We start from the raw sequence: 14,636 nt of genomic DNA, 5'->3' as shown, positions 1-14,636 counted from the left end.
GTCTCCGTACAATTAATCAACTTTTCAGAGGAACAGAATTTAAATCATTTTCTCAACTTCAAGAACAATTTGACCTCCCATCGAAGGATCTATACAGATATCTTCAGATAAGACATAAGGAAAAGGAAATGGTTAGTAAAAACCCAAATGAAATAGAAGAATACTTTATTAGTGTTTTAGAGAGACATTTCCCAACAAAAAAACACTTATCTAATATTTATAAAAGGCTAGCAACGAGCACAAAACACGGAGTACATTAAAGAAAAATGGGAATTGGAAATGAATGTTATAATTGAAGATTCAACATGGGAGGACATATGGGCAGGCTGCCATAAGGGAATTAATAGTCAATTATGGAAAGAGTTTGACTGGAAGGTAAAGATAATATTGGTGACACCACACACATCTTCTGGGACTGTCCAGTACTGCAAGGATTCTGGGGTGATATTAAAAAGGAAATCGATACTATCCTGGATATAGATGTTACTCTAGAACCAATGTTATTTTTTGCTGGGAGCTATACCCAAAGATATATACAATGCAGACCAACGATATGCACTGAGGATTCTCTTACTGGTAGCGAAGAAAATGATTAAAACCACCAACTATAGGTCAATGGACCCAGAGACTGAAAAATGTATATATGATGGAGCGAATGACAGCTACTCTCCAGCTCACAATGGACACTTTCATGCAAAGATGGACTTGTATTTCAAGATACCTGGGTGTATAATAACGGGAATATGCGACAGAGTAATTTTGGGAGTTCCTCTTTGGAGAATCATGCTCAGCTATAGATATCTGCTTTCCTACCTATTAATGCCAGGGTTGTTACTAATGTTTATATCATGACTATGTATATTTTCTCATTTACATTACCTTTCATTCTCTTGTACAGTCTAACATGCATTTTCAAAGTCATATGTCAGGACATGTTTTGTAAAATGTTTAAAATGCCTAAATAAAAAGTTCCAAAAAAAAAAAAGGCAACCAACTAGACATCCACATTTCACATGTTCGTCGTCATTCTTGCGATGGATACATGTGAAATCCCAGATTTAAGGCGCGTTTGGATACATTTGTGTGATGTTTAGAAGAGAGAAGCTGATCACGGCCCCTGGCATCGATGCCCAGAGTCAGCAGGAGATGCATCAGGGTGCAAAGAGGTTTCGAGGATTGAGGTTAGCGACCAGACAGACGTCATAGCTGTCGTGCATGGCTGCTCGTCTTTCCACCACCGTCCACACATTGTCTGCAGGGTCCAGGAACAAAATCTCCTTGGTGATGATCTCATGACGGCCTGCAGTCGAGAGAGAGAAAGTATGTGACTTATGGCTGACCAAAATCTAATTTCCAGAGATACTGCGTCATCGGTGAGCTGGCATTCCCTCGCTCTGATCACTGTGTCTTGTGTTTAGCAACAGGAGGCATGTGAGCAAACAGTCTTAAACAGATGGAAATGTTCTTGGTGACGAAGAGCGGGGTCAGGCAGATGCAATAACCCCCCCCCCGGAGAGCCAGCGGGTAATTGGTATTTTGCTTGTTGTTATCATTTGTGGATTTCCAAACAAGAGCCAGGGCCTCTGCAGTGAAGGACTGTTAACAACATGTCAATCAACTATGAATACAAAAACACACAAAACAGCAACATCACAACACCAAAGAACCGCAAAGAGACAGAAATCAGAATTGCAGAAAGATGCAAAATGACAAAAGAGAAACACAAAATGATTAGGGGAGAGTGGGGTAAGTTGAGCCACTTTTTGTATTCAGGATCACTACATCAAGACAATTATAGTTTTGTTGCTAACTAACACATCTGCATATATTTCAGGATGTTTTGCATCCCTACAAATTAACAGAATGAGTGTAAATATAACTGTTTTTAAAATATAGCATGTTCAAAAAAAGTGGTCTTGTAAATTGATCAACCCCCCCTTCTTTCCTTCCATCCATCTCCTACCTCCCCCTTTACTTAATATTTCATCTGTCCAGGTTACAGGTGAACACAAACTGCAGGGACTTCCTGCTGAGCCACCAACTCACTGAGATTTGGGGAGTTTTGTGATTACATCGCATCTTGGGAAGAATCCCAGAGATTTTTCTTTGAAAGTAAAGTTTGGCCTCACTATAAACAACTTTTCCTGTTTATAGGAACATACTTACTGTAATCACAAACATACAGAATCTTGATTTAATCATTTGGACATATACAGCCAGAATACATTCATTAAGTGTATAGGATAGGTGGCTCAACTTACCCCTGGCCAGATGGATCAACTTACCCCACAGCTACCTTAGCTTGGGTTTATTGCTCTCACAGCTAAAATGGTGCAGTTTCATGCTAAGTTTACTACCTCATGTTGTAGCTCATAGATACCACAACCCATGTATAAAACAAATTTGCAATCATCTCTTTTGGTCTAAACACAATTCTCATGAAACTTATGATCGACAAAATTCACTTGCGAGAGTGAAAAATGATTTTTTGGTCATAAATGTTAAACCACTTTACTCACATGGTTCTAATCTTCACAGACTCCATGAAATGATGCCTGCCTCCCTAATATTTGGTCACATGCTAATTTTTTCCTATAGTTTCCTATAAACAAGGGGTGGGTCAACTTACCCACTGGCTCATCTTACCCCACTCTCCCCTACAGGTTTCTTGATAAGCCTGTCTCTGGGCACTAAAACAAAACACTGCTCAAATAATTAACAAGCATTCAGCAACTGACCGGCTGCTTTGTAGTATCCACAGAGGTAGAGCTTTCCATCCACCACTCCAATATTGGAGGCGTTGGTTCGGAGGGAGAGCAGAGACGTGGGCAGGGTCGGTCCTTCCCTCCAGGTGTCTGTTCCTGGGTTGTAGATCTCCACAGAGCTCAAACAGCGACGTGACTGCCCGCGGTCCTCTCCATCACACCCAATACCACCTGGAGATCACACACATTGTCTGGCTCCGCTCCCTTTCATACAGAATTAATTACAGTTTTTCCTCAATCGCTTTGGTGCTTTTCTCACATCACTATTAACATTTGCACAACAGTTAGTGCATTTCTCAGAACAATTATTGCAAACTGCAAAACCTAGTGGATGACCTGCAAAAGCGCGTCACTTGCTCAAAATGGATTGTCCATCCCTCAAAAGCAAGTACTCATGTCAATGAAACTGTCAGTGTCGTCAAAATGAGAAGTCCTGACACCATCGTTTATGAACAAGATAGTCAAATGGCTTTGTCATGTTTTCATTAGGACACTTTATTCTCTAAGTGTTTTCCAATGCAAAAAAGTGATGATACTACCTGAAAATGCTCCAGACAGCACTATACACTACTGGTACAGCCATGTGAAAACTACAGTAAAGTTACACAACTAGTAACTGATACTGAATATGTATGTTTCACATTTCTACTGCATATGCTCTTTGCAATTCTGATTTGTTCACAGCATTGTGCAAAGGAAAAATACACTACAGTCATCTACAACAAACATAAGAAACACTCTTTGGGTACAACTTTACGTAAATCTGTTCTCTAGTGAAGCCGAGAACAGAGCAACTGATACATGTCCAAAAGCATTTGCAATTTGTTCAGAGGAAGGAGAAACTGCTACTATGATGTGGACAAATGACTACATGTTGTGGAGGTTGAACTAATAGTTATGAGAACTTTCATTCTGATCTGAGAATAGCACCAAAGCGATTGAGAAAAACTGTAATACATAAGAAACAGAGAGTTGTAGTGTGCCTTAATATAGACCTAATATGTAGATTTCTCCGTTGAGGACAGCCGTGCCGCAGCGGTACCTGGAGTATTTCATCCTGGAGCACTCTCCCCACCGGTCCTTACCAGCGTCAAACTGGAACACGCGGTTACTCAGCTTGTCAGGCTCATCGTCTGGCTGATGCTGTCGTAGAAGAGGGGAGGATTGAAGCAGAAGGAGGAACAAAAAGCTTACATAAAGCTCCTACTTTTAGGATTTTTTTTTAGATTAATTTGGATGTCTTAAGTTGTGGCTTATGGGTTTGTTTGAATTGTTGCAGGTTCTTTCAACCCATTTGTCTCACTGCCTCTGGAAATCTTCTAATTCTACCTGGATAGTGAATTTATAGCCCTTGAAAATTTCCCTGCACATTTGGCGTCAGGACATGTCCAATGCATACTTCATCAATTTGATGCAGAACACTGATGTTGATATTTGTATTTCTCTTTCTGTGTGGTTTCTTTGCAGGTTCCCCAGCTTCAGTTAGTGTTAATTTGGTGACACTTGTGCCCATAGGTGTGGATGTGAATGTGTGAGGTTGTTTGTCTACATGTCAGCCCTGTGATAGACTTGTGGCCTGTCCAGGGTGTAACCTGCCCTTGCCCTACGTCAGCTTGGATTGGCTCCAGCCTCACAGGCACCCTGCATGGATAAGCCAATTGATGGATGGATGGACAATCAAAAGTCAAGAGTGAGTGAAAGTCCTTCTTCTTAGTTTAACAATCAAAAACTTTGCAAACCCGCTGTAATTTGATCAGGCTATAGACTTTCGTTTCCAACTGTCACCACTTTTGATTCAGATGTTTCTAAATCTTGATTTGTTAATGAAAGATTGTGCCGACACTATTCCAGCTCCAAACCGATGAGAAAAGCAAGAACGAAAACACAAATATAGAAATTCCTCAAGTAAAGCTGCTACATCTTTTCAATATTTTGTGTGCATACATGTAAACCATATCACTTCTCTTTTATAAGGACTGTACAGTTATTGCTATCTATGAAGCCGTACCTGTGGTGTCCAGCCGCCCAGCACATAGAGATGGTCGTTCAGGCTCACGGCACAGTGGCAGGCCAGAGGTAGAGGCAGAGGGGCGAAGCTGAGCCAGCTGCCTCCTCTCTTCAGCGACCATCTCTCCACACTGTCTGTGATGACATAGTGATTCCGCACCTTCATCTGTCCTCCTATCATGTAAAGGGCGTCGCCTACCAGCCCCAAAGCGTACATGTCCCTGTATGCTCCTGAACACACCTCCATCCAGCTGTTCTCCTCCGAATGGTCGTACCTGGAACACACACAGGTATTTCAGATCGGGGTCAGACTGCAGTGCCAGTCAAACATGTGGGTTGCTCAAATATGACACACCACATTTATGCTGCTGCAAGAACACCAGTATTACTAAATGAAATCCTAAATGAGGAACTAGAAATGATAAAAGAATGGGTTAACAAAAATAAACTAGTCCTTAATATTGAAAAGACAAAATGTATAGTACTAGGTTCAAAAAATGCAATGAGAGAGGCACCAATACTGAATTTAAAAATAGGAGATAAAGAAATAGAGCAGATCACAGAGGTTAAGCTATTAGGGATAACAATTGATAATAAAATGACTTGGAATAGTCAAATAAACCAGATGGTGGTAAAAATGGGCAGAGGAATGGCTGCTATTAGACACAGCAGAAAATTCATACCCAGGCACTTAACTAAACAACTAATACAAGCTCTAGTGTTGTCACAAATGGACTATTGTCCAATGATTTGGTCCAACACGTCAGAAGGTAACATACAAAGGCTGCAGGTAGCTCAGAATAAAGCTGCTCCAATCGTTCTTCAGTGCCCTTATAGAACAAGGGTAAATGAAATGAACAATCAGCTGCCTGGTTAAGCGTCAAAAGTAGATTGCACTGTTCTCTGGCTTGTTTTGTAAAAAATGTCACAATAACAAAAAACCCAGCAATTTTTTATAATAAATTAGTGTTTTTTTCTGAAAGTCATAACTATTCTACTCGGCAGTCTTCAGAAGGTCGTTTCCTGTTGCCCCCATGTAGAACAAATGCAAAACAAAAAACTGTTTATTATAGAGCGATGGCTGCATGGAATGCTCTGCCGAGATTTTTGATGCGAGAAGGTAGAGCTGCCTCTTTTAAACAGGGACTAAATATGTATTTGTTTTTACAAGAGGGAGTGACTCTCTGACCATTAGAGACGGTTGCATGTCACAAACAACGCATGATTTCTGTTTCTTTGTACTTTAAGAACAGTTTGTAAATGAGATGTGAGCTTTTTTTAATGTTTTGTGTTGCTGTTGTCCACTGTATGAATGATGATGATCTATGTTGTTGAATGTTCTGTGTTAAATTCTGAAACAGAAATGTTTGTAAGATGTTTTGACCCCAGGAAGAATAGCAGCTAATGGGGATCTAATAAACAAACAAACAAACCACACACACACACACACACACACACACCTGTAGATATCCACCCTCTTCATCCTGTGTTGGTCGACGGCCTCTATCGCCACCACTATGTTGTTGTCTCGCGTCACTGCCCCTGCTGTGATCTGGCCTGTGCCTCCACAGCCCCTCAGTGGAGAGGGGATGTAGTAAGTCTTTCTAGCGTGGGGGGCAAAGCAAAAACTGAGGTCAGCGAGTCCTCCACGGCGGGCGGGCACTCCCTCCTTGTTAATCCCACCCAGACAGAGCAGCAGGTCAGTGGTCTCCATGCCGTAGCGAAGAGCCGGGCGAGGTGGAGCCGATGTCTCACAGAGACCGGAGGTCTGGAGAGCAGCATCAATCATCCCAAAGCACTCAGCGTCCCTCAGCAACACCTGGAAGATTCATTTACAGGCATTACATTTCATCAGTCTTCTAATTCTTTGTTAAATATGGATAAAGACTCTTGACTTTTATCACTTGGCCATTCCCTCCTGTCTTTTCTCACTGGGTTTCTCCTCCTGGCTTTGCGAAGGAATCCCGGATCCACAAGCTCCAGGCGGACACGCCTGAGTAACTCCACGGCACAGGCTTCGGCCTGGGAGTCCCCTCTCCGCCTCTCCACCCAACGAAGCACCAGCTCCAGGACGGTCTCCTCCTGTGATATGTTGAGGTCATCTGAGCCCAGCAGATCCCCAAGACTCTGGGCATCCAGGTCCAACACTTCTTCTTCCTCACAAACCTAGAGACAGCAAAGATATAGACTGATTAAAGACAAACTGGATATGCCTCAGTCATAGAAAAAGACAATGTTGGGATATAGTACCTAAAAGTGCTTCAGTGAAAAACTAAACTGAAGTATTTCAACACCTGTGTTGTGTGTAACACATTCCCATCTGCTGACATCTAGTGGCAGTAATAAAATAACAGCTGGAGAAATATTGATATTATCATCAGAGTTAATCTGCTCTATGCCGTTTTGTGATTGCAAAGGGGCCAATACAGTAATGAAGCAGTTATTTTCATTAAAGCAGAAGTAAGCGGAATATTTGTATTAATATAAGTCTTAAATAGTTGTATCTTCCGACAGCAATCACTTGTGTTTGGTCTGAAACACGAGTCTGTCAGTCACTCTGCTCTGCTCTGAGCCCAGGAGAAAACTTTCCTTGTATCCTACAACCTTTATCCAATGAGGAGAGAGAACGGCATAAAGGGGCAGTCCTCTCTGTGTGTGCAGCCAAGGGATGCACCTGAATGTGGTGACGTAGGGACGAGGGACTGCTAACTCCATCGGCTGACAGGAAGTTAGACAAAACCACCGGATCGCTGACTTCTGCTTTAATGATTTTCAGGGCACATTCTTTTTTAATTGGATAATTGTTTTGTCTTGGATCTATGAGCTATTTTTATCGAACAGAGACAGTGTTTGACAGGAGTTCTTCTAAATGTCTCACCTGTGCAAAGTGTTGGCAGAGGTATGTTAAGGCACAGTCAGCCAAACCAGTGGCCCCCAGGTCTCTGGCCCAGTGGTACAGACCAACACAGTTGGAAGGGTCCATACGGGCCTCCATGTGCCTCTGACACAACCTGAAACAGTGACAACAAGGAAGTAAAATATTGTATTATATTATTTACAATGCATCACCCTTTTATCTTGCTATTGTTTTTGACATCGATTACAAGCAGGATAACAGATGGTCATTTACACGATGACCTGAACTATCACCAAGTCTGATCAGTGTTACTTTATTGGTTAATTAACATCCTACTTTCTCCACCTGAAGGCCCCGTCCACATGGAGCAGGAAGGCAGCAGCAGCTACTCCCTGGATGTCGTCATTGGAAAGGGGCAGTTCGGCCCGGTACATGTAGCCCAGTAGCAGCTCCAGGCTCTGAGCAGGAGTGTCTCTAAGGGACACCTCCCCTCCCCGGGTTTCCTTAAGACCACATGTAAACATGGCCTGGACACAGCAATTCACCAGATTAAAATAGTGTATGAAACAATTACCATCTCAAAGCATTAGCAGACTTTGCTGGTAAGAGCTCCACAGAATCCAAGCTGCATCATTTACCTGGAAGTACGGGCTGAAGGCAGATAGCACAACCTTGTGGCAATGAAAGGGAATCCCCTCTGCCAGCAGCACCACATCAGTGAGCTCCTCAGACCTTCTCATCCTCTCCAGCTGCTTGAGCAGAGTTAAGCTGTGCTCTGCCTGAGCAGAGTCCAGCACCTCAGGGTCCATGCACTCTTTTTGGATGTCAGCATAGAGAGAAAGCCTCTGGGGCCGAGCAGGGTAAAACACACAAGTGGAAAAATAAGAAGGAAAAAGGAAGATAGATGAGGGATTCTTCCTACACATAAACCATACCAACCATAACCTTCTAACATTCTTCAGATTTATTTTACCATCTGATCACACCAAGCAAAAAGAGAGCCATACACTGACAGCTGAACTTTGCTTTGCAATCTTTGTAATTTGACCTCAAACCGCAGCTGTGATCTGATTACAAATGTGAATGTACTGGGCAACTTGGAATGGAAAAACAAAACATTTTCCATAATGAAAATTAAAGGCTGAATTTACTGTGTAATTATGTTCAGTGAACTGAATCCGTGTAGAGTGCACATTCTCAAATTCCACTTTCCCCTTTTTTTTCTAGATGAGCTGAAGTAGCTATCACTATAGGATGTTTCGTTTAGTCTTACTGAAGGTACACAGCCTCTCTCACTGATTTCACTTAGAGGTCCAGTGTGTAAAAATCTGCTCTAATTACAAAATGGTTACTGATAAACTAATGCAGATAACACACATTTTTGAGACTATTTGGTCTTGTTTATTGAACAAAAAAACCCTTTATGAGGAAGGTGCTGTTACTTCTACAGTCATTATTGGCCACTATTGTGTAGCTATATGACTTGGCTGTGTTCGGAGAGGCCTTATGTTGACCAGTGTCTTCAACTGGTTCCACCCCTGAACAGCTGGCACACCAACTTCCACACTTTTGGAGACAATACTGACACTATCAGTGGGTGTGCCAAACACACACACAGGTCACCTCACTCCAAGCAAACAAGCACAGGCAGTCCCCAGTCTGAGCATTAGCATGTTAGCATGACTTTAGCTTAGCACATGCAGCAAACAGCTCTACCCGTGGTGTCCAGGGCAATCCACAGCCAGGATTTAGAAGTTTCTGAATAGAGATGACGTCGCCCTTGATATTACTATTCGCAGGCTGTTGTATAGTTGGTTTTGTTTTGCTTTTGCTGGCAGGTCTGTGTTGTGTTGTGTAGTGTGCTGTCTGCTGCCTGTGGGTGGGGGTATTTGCATGCTCACTGTTGGTTTAAAATAGACCAGCAAGTGCTGTGGTGTGTTCAGGTTTCCACAAGCTGCAGTGCAGGCAGACAGTCGCTGTTTCACTTGTTAAAAACATGAAGGTTTGTCTGCGACAGGTTTAAAAGGGTTTGGTTTGATGATGTGTTGAACACTCCCATTAAAGGGATAGTAGCATTTTTTTTTAAAGTGGGGTTGTATGATCTACAAATAGCCCTTAAGTACTTTAATTGCAGTAGAAGACTCTCTGCACTCCTCCCGTTAGCAACGCCAGCCCATAATAGCCCTGCCCAGAGATTTACAACATACATTGTTGTGAACAGACCCAAAGAAACGGCCTATTTTCGTGGCCTAAAAGAGGTTTTACGTGAAAAAAAATACACAGTTCCATTGTTCACTATAATATAATATTTTCCAGCCCTTCAAAGTGCAGGAAAAACGCAGTTTTTATTTGGACCTAACCAACTCACGTATCCCTCCGCCCAGGGTTAGCGCCCGCCGATCAGCAGTTGGTTAGGTCCAAATAAAAACAGATTTTTTTCCTGCACTTAGAGGGGCTGGAAAAAATTATATTATAGTGAACAATGGAACTGTGTATTTTTCTTCCGGGAAAACCTCTTTTAGGCCACGAAAATAGGCCGTTTCTTTGGGTCCATTCACAACAATGTATGTAAATCTCTGGGCAGGGCTATGGGCTGGCGTTGCTAACGGGAGAAGTGTAGAGAGTCTTCTACTAAAGTACTTGGGGGCTATTTGTAGATGATACAACCCCACTTAAAAAATATGCTACTATCCCTTTAAATGAAAGAAATCCTCATCCAGTGAAAAAAAACCTGAAATGGTGCAAAGATTAGATGAAAACTGTAGCCAAGGTCACCAAAAAATGAAAAAATCATGGAAATGCCACAGAAAACAGTTTTTCTAGGGATTTATATTTTGGTGAATTTACAGAAACAGCTGGAGGCTAAACTTTCGAGGCACATTTTATTGGCAATGGATTTCCACTGATTACACACAGTCAAACATTCACAAAGATGCAGACACACACAATGCACACGACCATGTCTTTATAGTAGGCTAAGGGTGTGTCTGCCGACTGGACAGGTTATTGGAGGTGACATAAATCTCTGCAGGGTTATTTCAGGCTAATTGTTTTCTGACGGTGTTTCCATGCACAGTCTGACTGCATTGCGCAACAGCAGGAGCAAAAACAACGTGGTCCTTTCAGTTTATGGACAGTGCAGATTAATCAGTGACACCTGCGTACCGGATGTGTGTATACCAACATGTGAATCTTGCTCACTTACATGTGTCATAACGGTACTGTCACACTGCCAGTTCTTCATCGGGACCTTTGGCCAAGAACATGAACGTGCAGTCTGCTGATGAAAACGCTACCAGTGCTAAATAGAGTGCCAGTTTCCAAATATATAACCATTTAGAGCACCATTCATAACATTTTATAGCATCATGACTTATGCAGTCACCGTTTTTAGCATTGTTAGCAGCATAACTCTTAGTCTAGTAGCCAGGGGGGGTTCCCATGCACCCGAAAGATATTTTTCTAACTTAGCCTTTTGTAATCCTTAAGGTGTCTATTAAATGAATTTTGATGATCCCCGCGCCAATTATTGTCCCATGCATGTTTTTTTTTAACATCTTTTGTGGCCATCCTGGATTTCCGACTGTGAAAAATGAAATTTTTTTATCTATATAGCTCCTGAACTATACATCCTACAGAGACAACTGACCCCATTTTCTTTTTGTCTTGGCATGAGGAATTGGTAGAGATGAAGATTGCCACGATTAAATCATGTGTGGTACATAAAAAATCAAAAAAACACAAAAAAAAGTTAAAACAACGGCGGAATTCTATCACAGGAACTCCTTCCCAATGTGCCCTTTTGACATTTTTTTCCTAACTTTTATATTTTTACAATCTTCAAGATGTCTTGTAAACAAATGTTGATGATCTATCTATCTAGAATGGTAATGTTCGGCTGTAAAAATAAAAAATAAAAAAGTGCTGGATGGGTCGCCATGAAATTTGGTACTAACAAGATAAATAGATGTAATAGATCTGATGATCTCCTAAAATTTTATTTGGTTCCATCATTACACCAAAACAACTAAAGTTCAAGATTTTGTTAATGGCTAATTACCTAATACCTGACCTTGGTTTTAATCTTCATAGGCTGCTATGGGTAGAAATCTTCTCCATTCTCCTTTTCTTCTTTCTCCATAGCAATATATAACTTTTGTTCTTTGAATGTTTTGAAAAGTGCAATACACATGCCAAAGAAAACAAATCTGCATGGCATCTCTGTCATTTCTGTCCTTTCCAAACTCCATTTACAACTAATGAATCTATTATTAGAAAGTAGGTCAGGAAAAAATCAGACTTTGGCTTTCAGATAGTGAGAAAATCTATAGCACTTAATAGGTTATCAAACACTTCAACTCTTTATCCAGGTAGTTAAATGATTGATCTTATTTACCTATAGATAAGACTTAGGCCTAGAGACGGGGTGCATGGCAGCATCTTATATTTGGAAGTATTACACACTGTTAATGCCACATCAACTAAAAAATAAAACAAACTTTATTCTTTCTTTTTTTTTATATATAACATGCTGCATATATACAAGTGACTTTCTTTCACCTTAATGCTGGGGTTGTGGCAGGTGTAGATCAGCATACATTTTGACAATACAATAAAAAGAGACCAAACTACAAATATGACTTAGGGCTGAAGAAACAAACAATGGTTGAGGTATGAGCAGGGAGAACTCAATAATGACAAACCTGTGGAAAATATTCCACTCTCCTCAGACAGGAACAATCATGAGGCGTCACGGTTTCACACTGTGCCCTCTCTTTTCCCTTTATCTTTATCTTTTTCTATCTCGCCAATGTTTGGTTTGGCTATATTCAGTCTTAAATCAACACAAATGTAACAGAAATATGTAGAAAATGTGGGTTACACAAACACAAAGATGAATAACAAGGTGGAAAAATGCACAAAATGCCTTATTACGATGTGAAAATTCAACAGCTTTAATTCACTTTTAGAATAGAGCATCTGAATGAAGTGACTTCAATAATTTGATTTAGTTTAATTTTCATTTTTGGATAGAAGTGATTTCTAACCAGGAGTGTGTAGACTCCATTGGGGAAAAAAATGTGCACAATTAGGTAATTGACAGAATTTGACACTGTGACAAACTACCAGCTATATAGGCTGACTGCACCAGGCGCATCTCAGTTTTCATGCATCAGTTGTTAGCAGTTAAAATAGGTGACTATAGAGTAATGGGAAACTGGTTTTAACATGCAGCTTTTGCCTCTCAAAGTGGTTGTATTAATGCAAAACTGACAAAAGAAACTAAGATTAGAAATGTAGAATTCCTGGAAAACTAAAAAAAAAACTTACCTTTTACAAAAATTAAAAGAAAAAGATAATATATACCAAGGCTAAAAAGAAAAAACAATGTCCATGAATTCTGAGAAATGTGTGTAACGTCATACTCATTCTTGTCTGGTTACATACTCCCACCATGTTCACATCTATTTTGCAGAACATTTCTCCTTTAATTAAAATTGAATATTAGATCAGATTGTTTTGTGTGATCTGTAAATGAGCCGAGATTGTGGAAGGTTCTTCCAGTTTTACACTATTTGTCCTTTTAGCTGTGCTTGCTCATCAAATGTTCCTGCGTTTGAACAGCATAAATTTACATGTGTCTAAAAGGGGCCACGGTTAATATACAAGGCTGTTCCCTGTTAATGCCCAACACTCATCTATAGCTGTTAGTCATTTCAGCCCTAAAAAGAAAAATCCTGTGAGCCAGTTGTTCCTTTTACGTAAATGCTGGAAACCAGTGATTGCTCTGCCAGTCATTAACAGTTCAATCTGAAACCACAACAAATACATAGTTTCAGGCATTTATAGCACCAACACGGCTTTTGCACACAATATCTTAAACAGAATGTAATTATCCAAGACAAGACTTAAATGAAATAAAGAAAAATAAAGTGCATGACATGAACATTTTGTCTCCAACTTCAGTCATCCTTTGTAAGCAAAGAACATCATTATACATAAACCATTAACGACCACAACAAACGTAAGATGTAAAACATTAATGGCACCACAAACACGTGCAGGACATCCTCTGTACATGTACAGTATGTAGTGTACTAAAGCGGCTGCATTTTACTCCCAAACAATTATTTGAAAACACACTACCTGACTTATTCAGTTCTATTTCCTAAACTCATTCTGAGGTTATAATTCATTTCAGTTTCATGTCAAAACAGATAATGGTATAAACAGTCTTTCTGCATCACTTTGTCCTTGTCTCAAACTTTCATCAGTTCTCTTCTCACATTTTAACATATGTTGCCCAGTCTGAATTACAAGATAACCCGCAATCAATAATGAAAGTCATTCTGACAAAGACCTTTTTAAAATTTAACCAGCTTAGCATCAACATCAAATAAACTATGTGAAGGAGCCCTGTCAGGAGTGTGACTGATGAATGTGCCTCATGAGGTTATCTTGTTCAAAGGTAAATAGGTTTTTATTTACCAAGTTTTAAATTAAAGTGATGTATTTGACCCTGCTACATAATTATAATGTATAGTACAGAGAGACACACTCGTTCTGGTTTGATTTTCAATGTCCTAATCCTTTCTTTCTCTAGAGCTTAAACCTCATTATGCAGCCACATGCTGTTTGGAGCTACCTGCAGTTACTTTATTCACACAGGACAAAATGTTTAGGCTGTATAGACAAAAACCTGAAGAGTCACACAGATTTCACACACAAAGTTTAATCATCTGGTCTGTTTTTTTTTTAACAATCAGGAAGGAGAGATGTTTTAGGTTAGTCGTCACTCTTTTTCTTTTTTGGATCACCAATTGCCATAAAACATACTTGGCAATGCCAGTAGCACAATGTGTTGCGGCTTTCCTGCTGACACTGAACATGTTGTCACTTTATCTCGTGAGTGAGAAAGGTTTGGCAGCCATAAAGATAAGATGTTTCGATCTGGTCCTGCACAAACTTAAACAGAAAATTGTTGTTGTTCAAAAAAATGAGAGATA

The 14,636-nt window shown here is 40.4% G+C and overlaps 1 protein-coding gene across 1 annotated transcript; it reads right to left on the bottom strand.

The window, feature by feature from the left end:
• Positions 1 to 987: 987 nt before the first annotated feature.
• On the bottom strand, positions 988 to 9,516 carry LOC146984772 (kelch repeat and BTB domain-containing protein 12-like). The gene is made up of 10 exons (XM_085782189.1): positions 9,346 to 9,516; positions 8,268 to 8,474; positions 7,975 to 8,156; positions 7,651 to 7,783; positions 6,705 to 6,938; positions 6,233 to 6,591; positions 4,774 to 5,047; positions 3,761 to 3,908; positions 2,739 to 2,936; positions 988 to 1,300 (listed from the first exon to the last, which is right to left on the bottom strand). Exons 2-10 carry the CDS (start codon positions 8,436 to 8,438, stop codon positions 1,152 to 1,154), a joined length of 1,848 nt encoding a protein of 615 aa, XP_085638315.1. The 5' UTR covers positions 8,439 to 8,474; positions 9,346 to 9,516; the 3' UTR covers positions 988 to 1,151.
• Between the last annotated feature and the right edge of the window lie 5,120 nt (positions 9,517 to 14,636).

This window comes from Trachurus japonicus, chromosome 7, assembly GCF_045865225.1.
Source record: "Trachurus japonicus isolate A0001 chromosome 7, Traja_1.0".
NCBI lineage: Eukaryota > Metazoa > Chordata > Actinopteri > Carangiformes > Carangidae > Trachurus > Trachurus japonicus.
Note: the sequence above shows the minus strand (reverse complement) of the source record. Positions and strands in the feature narration are given on the sequence as shown.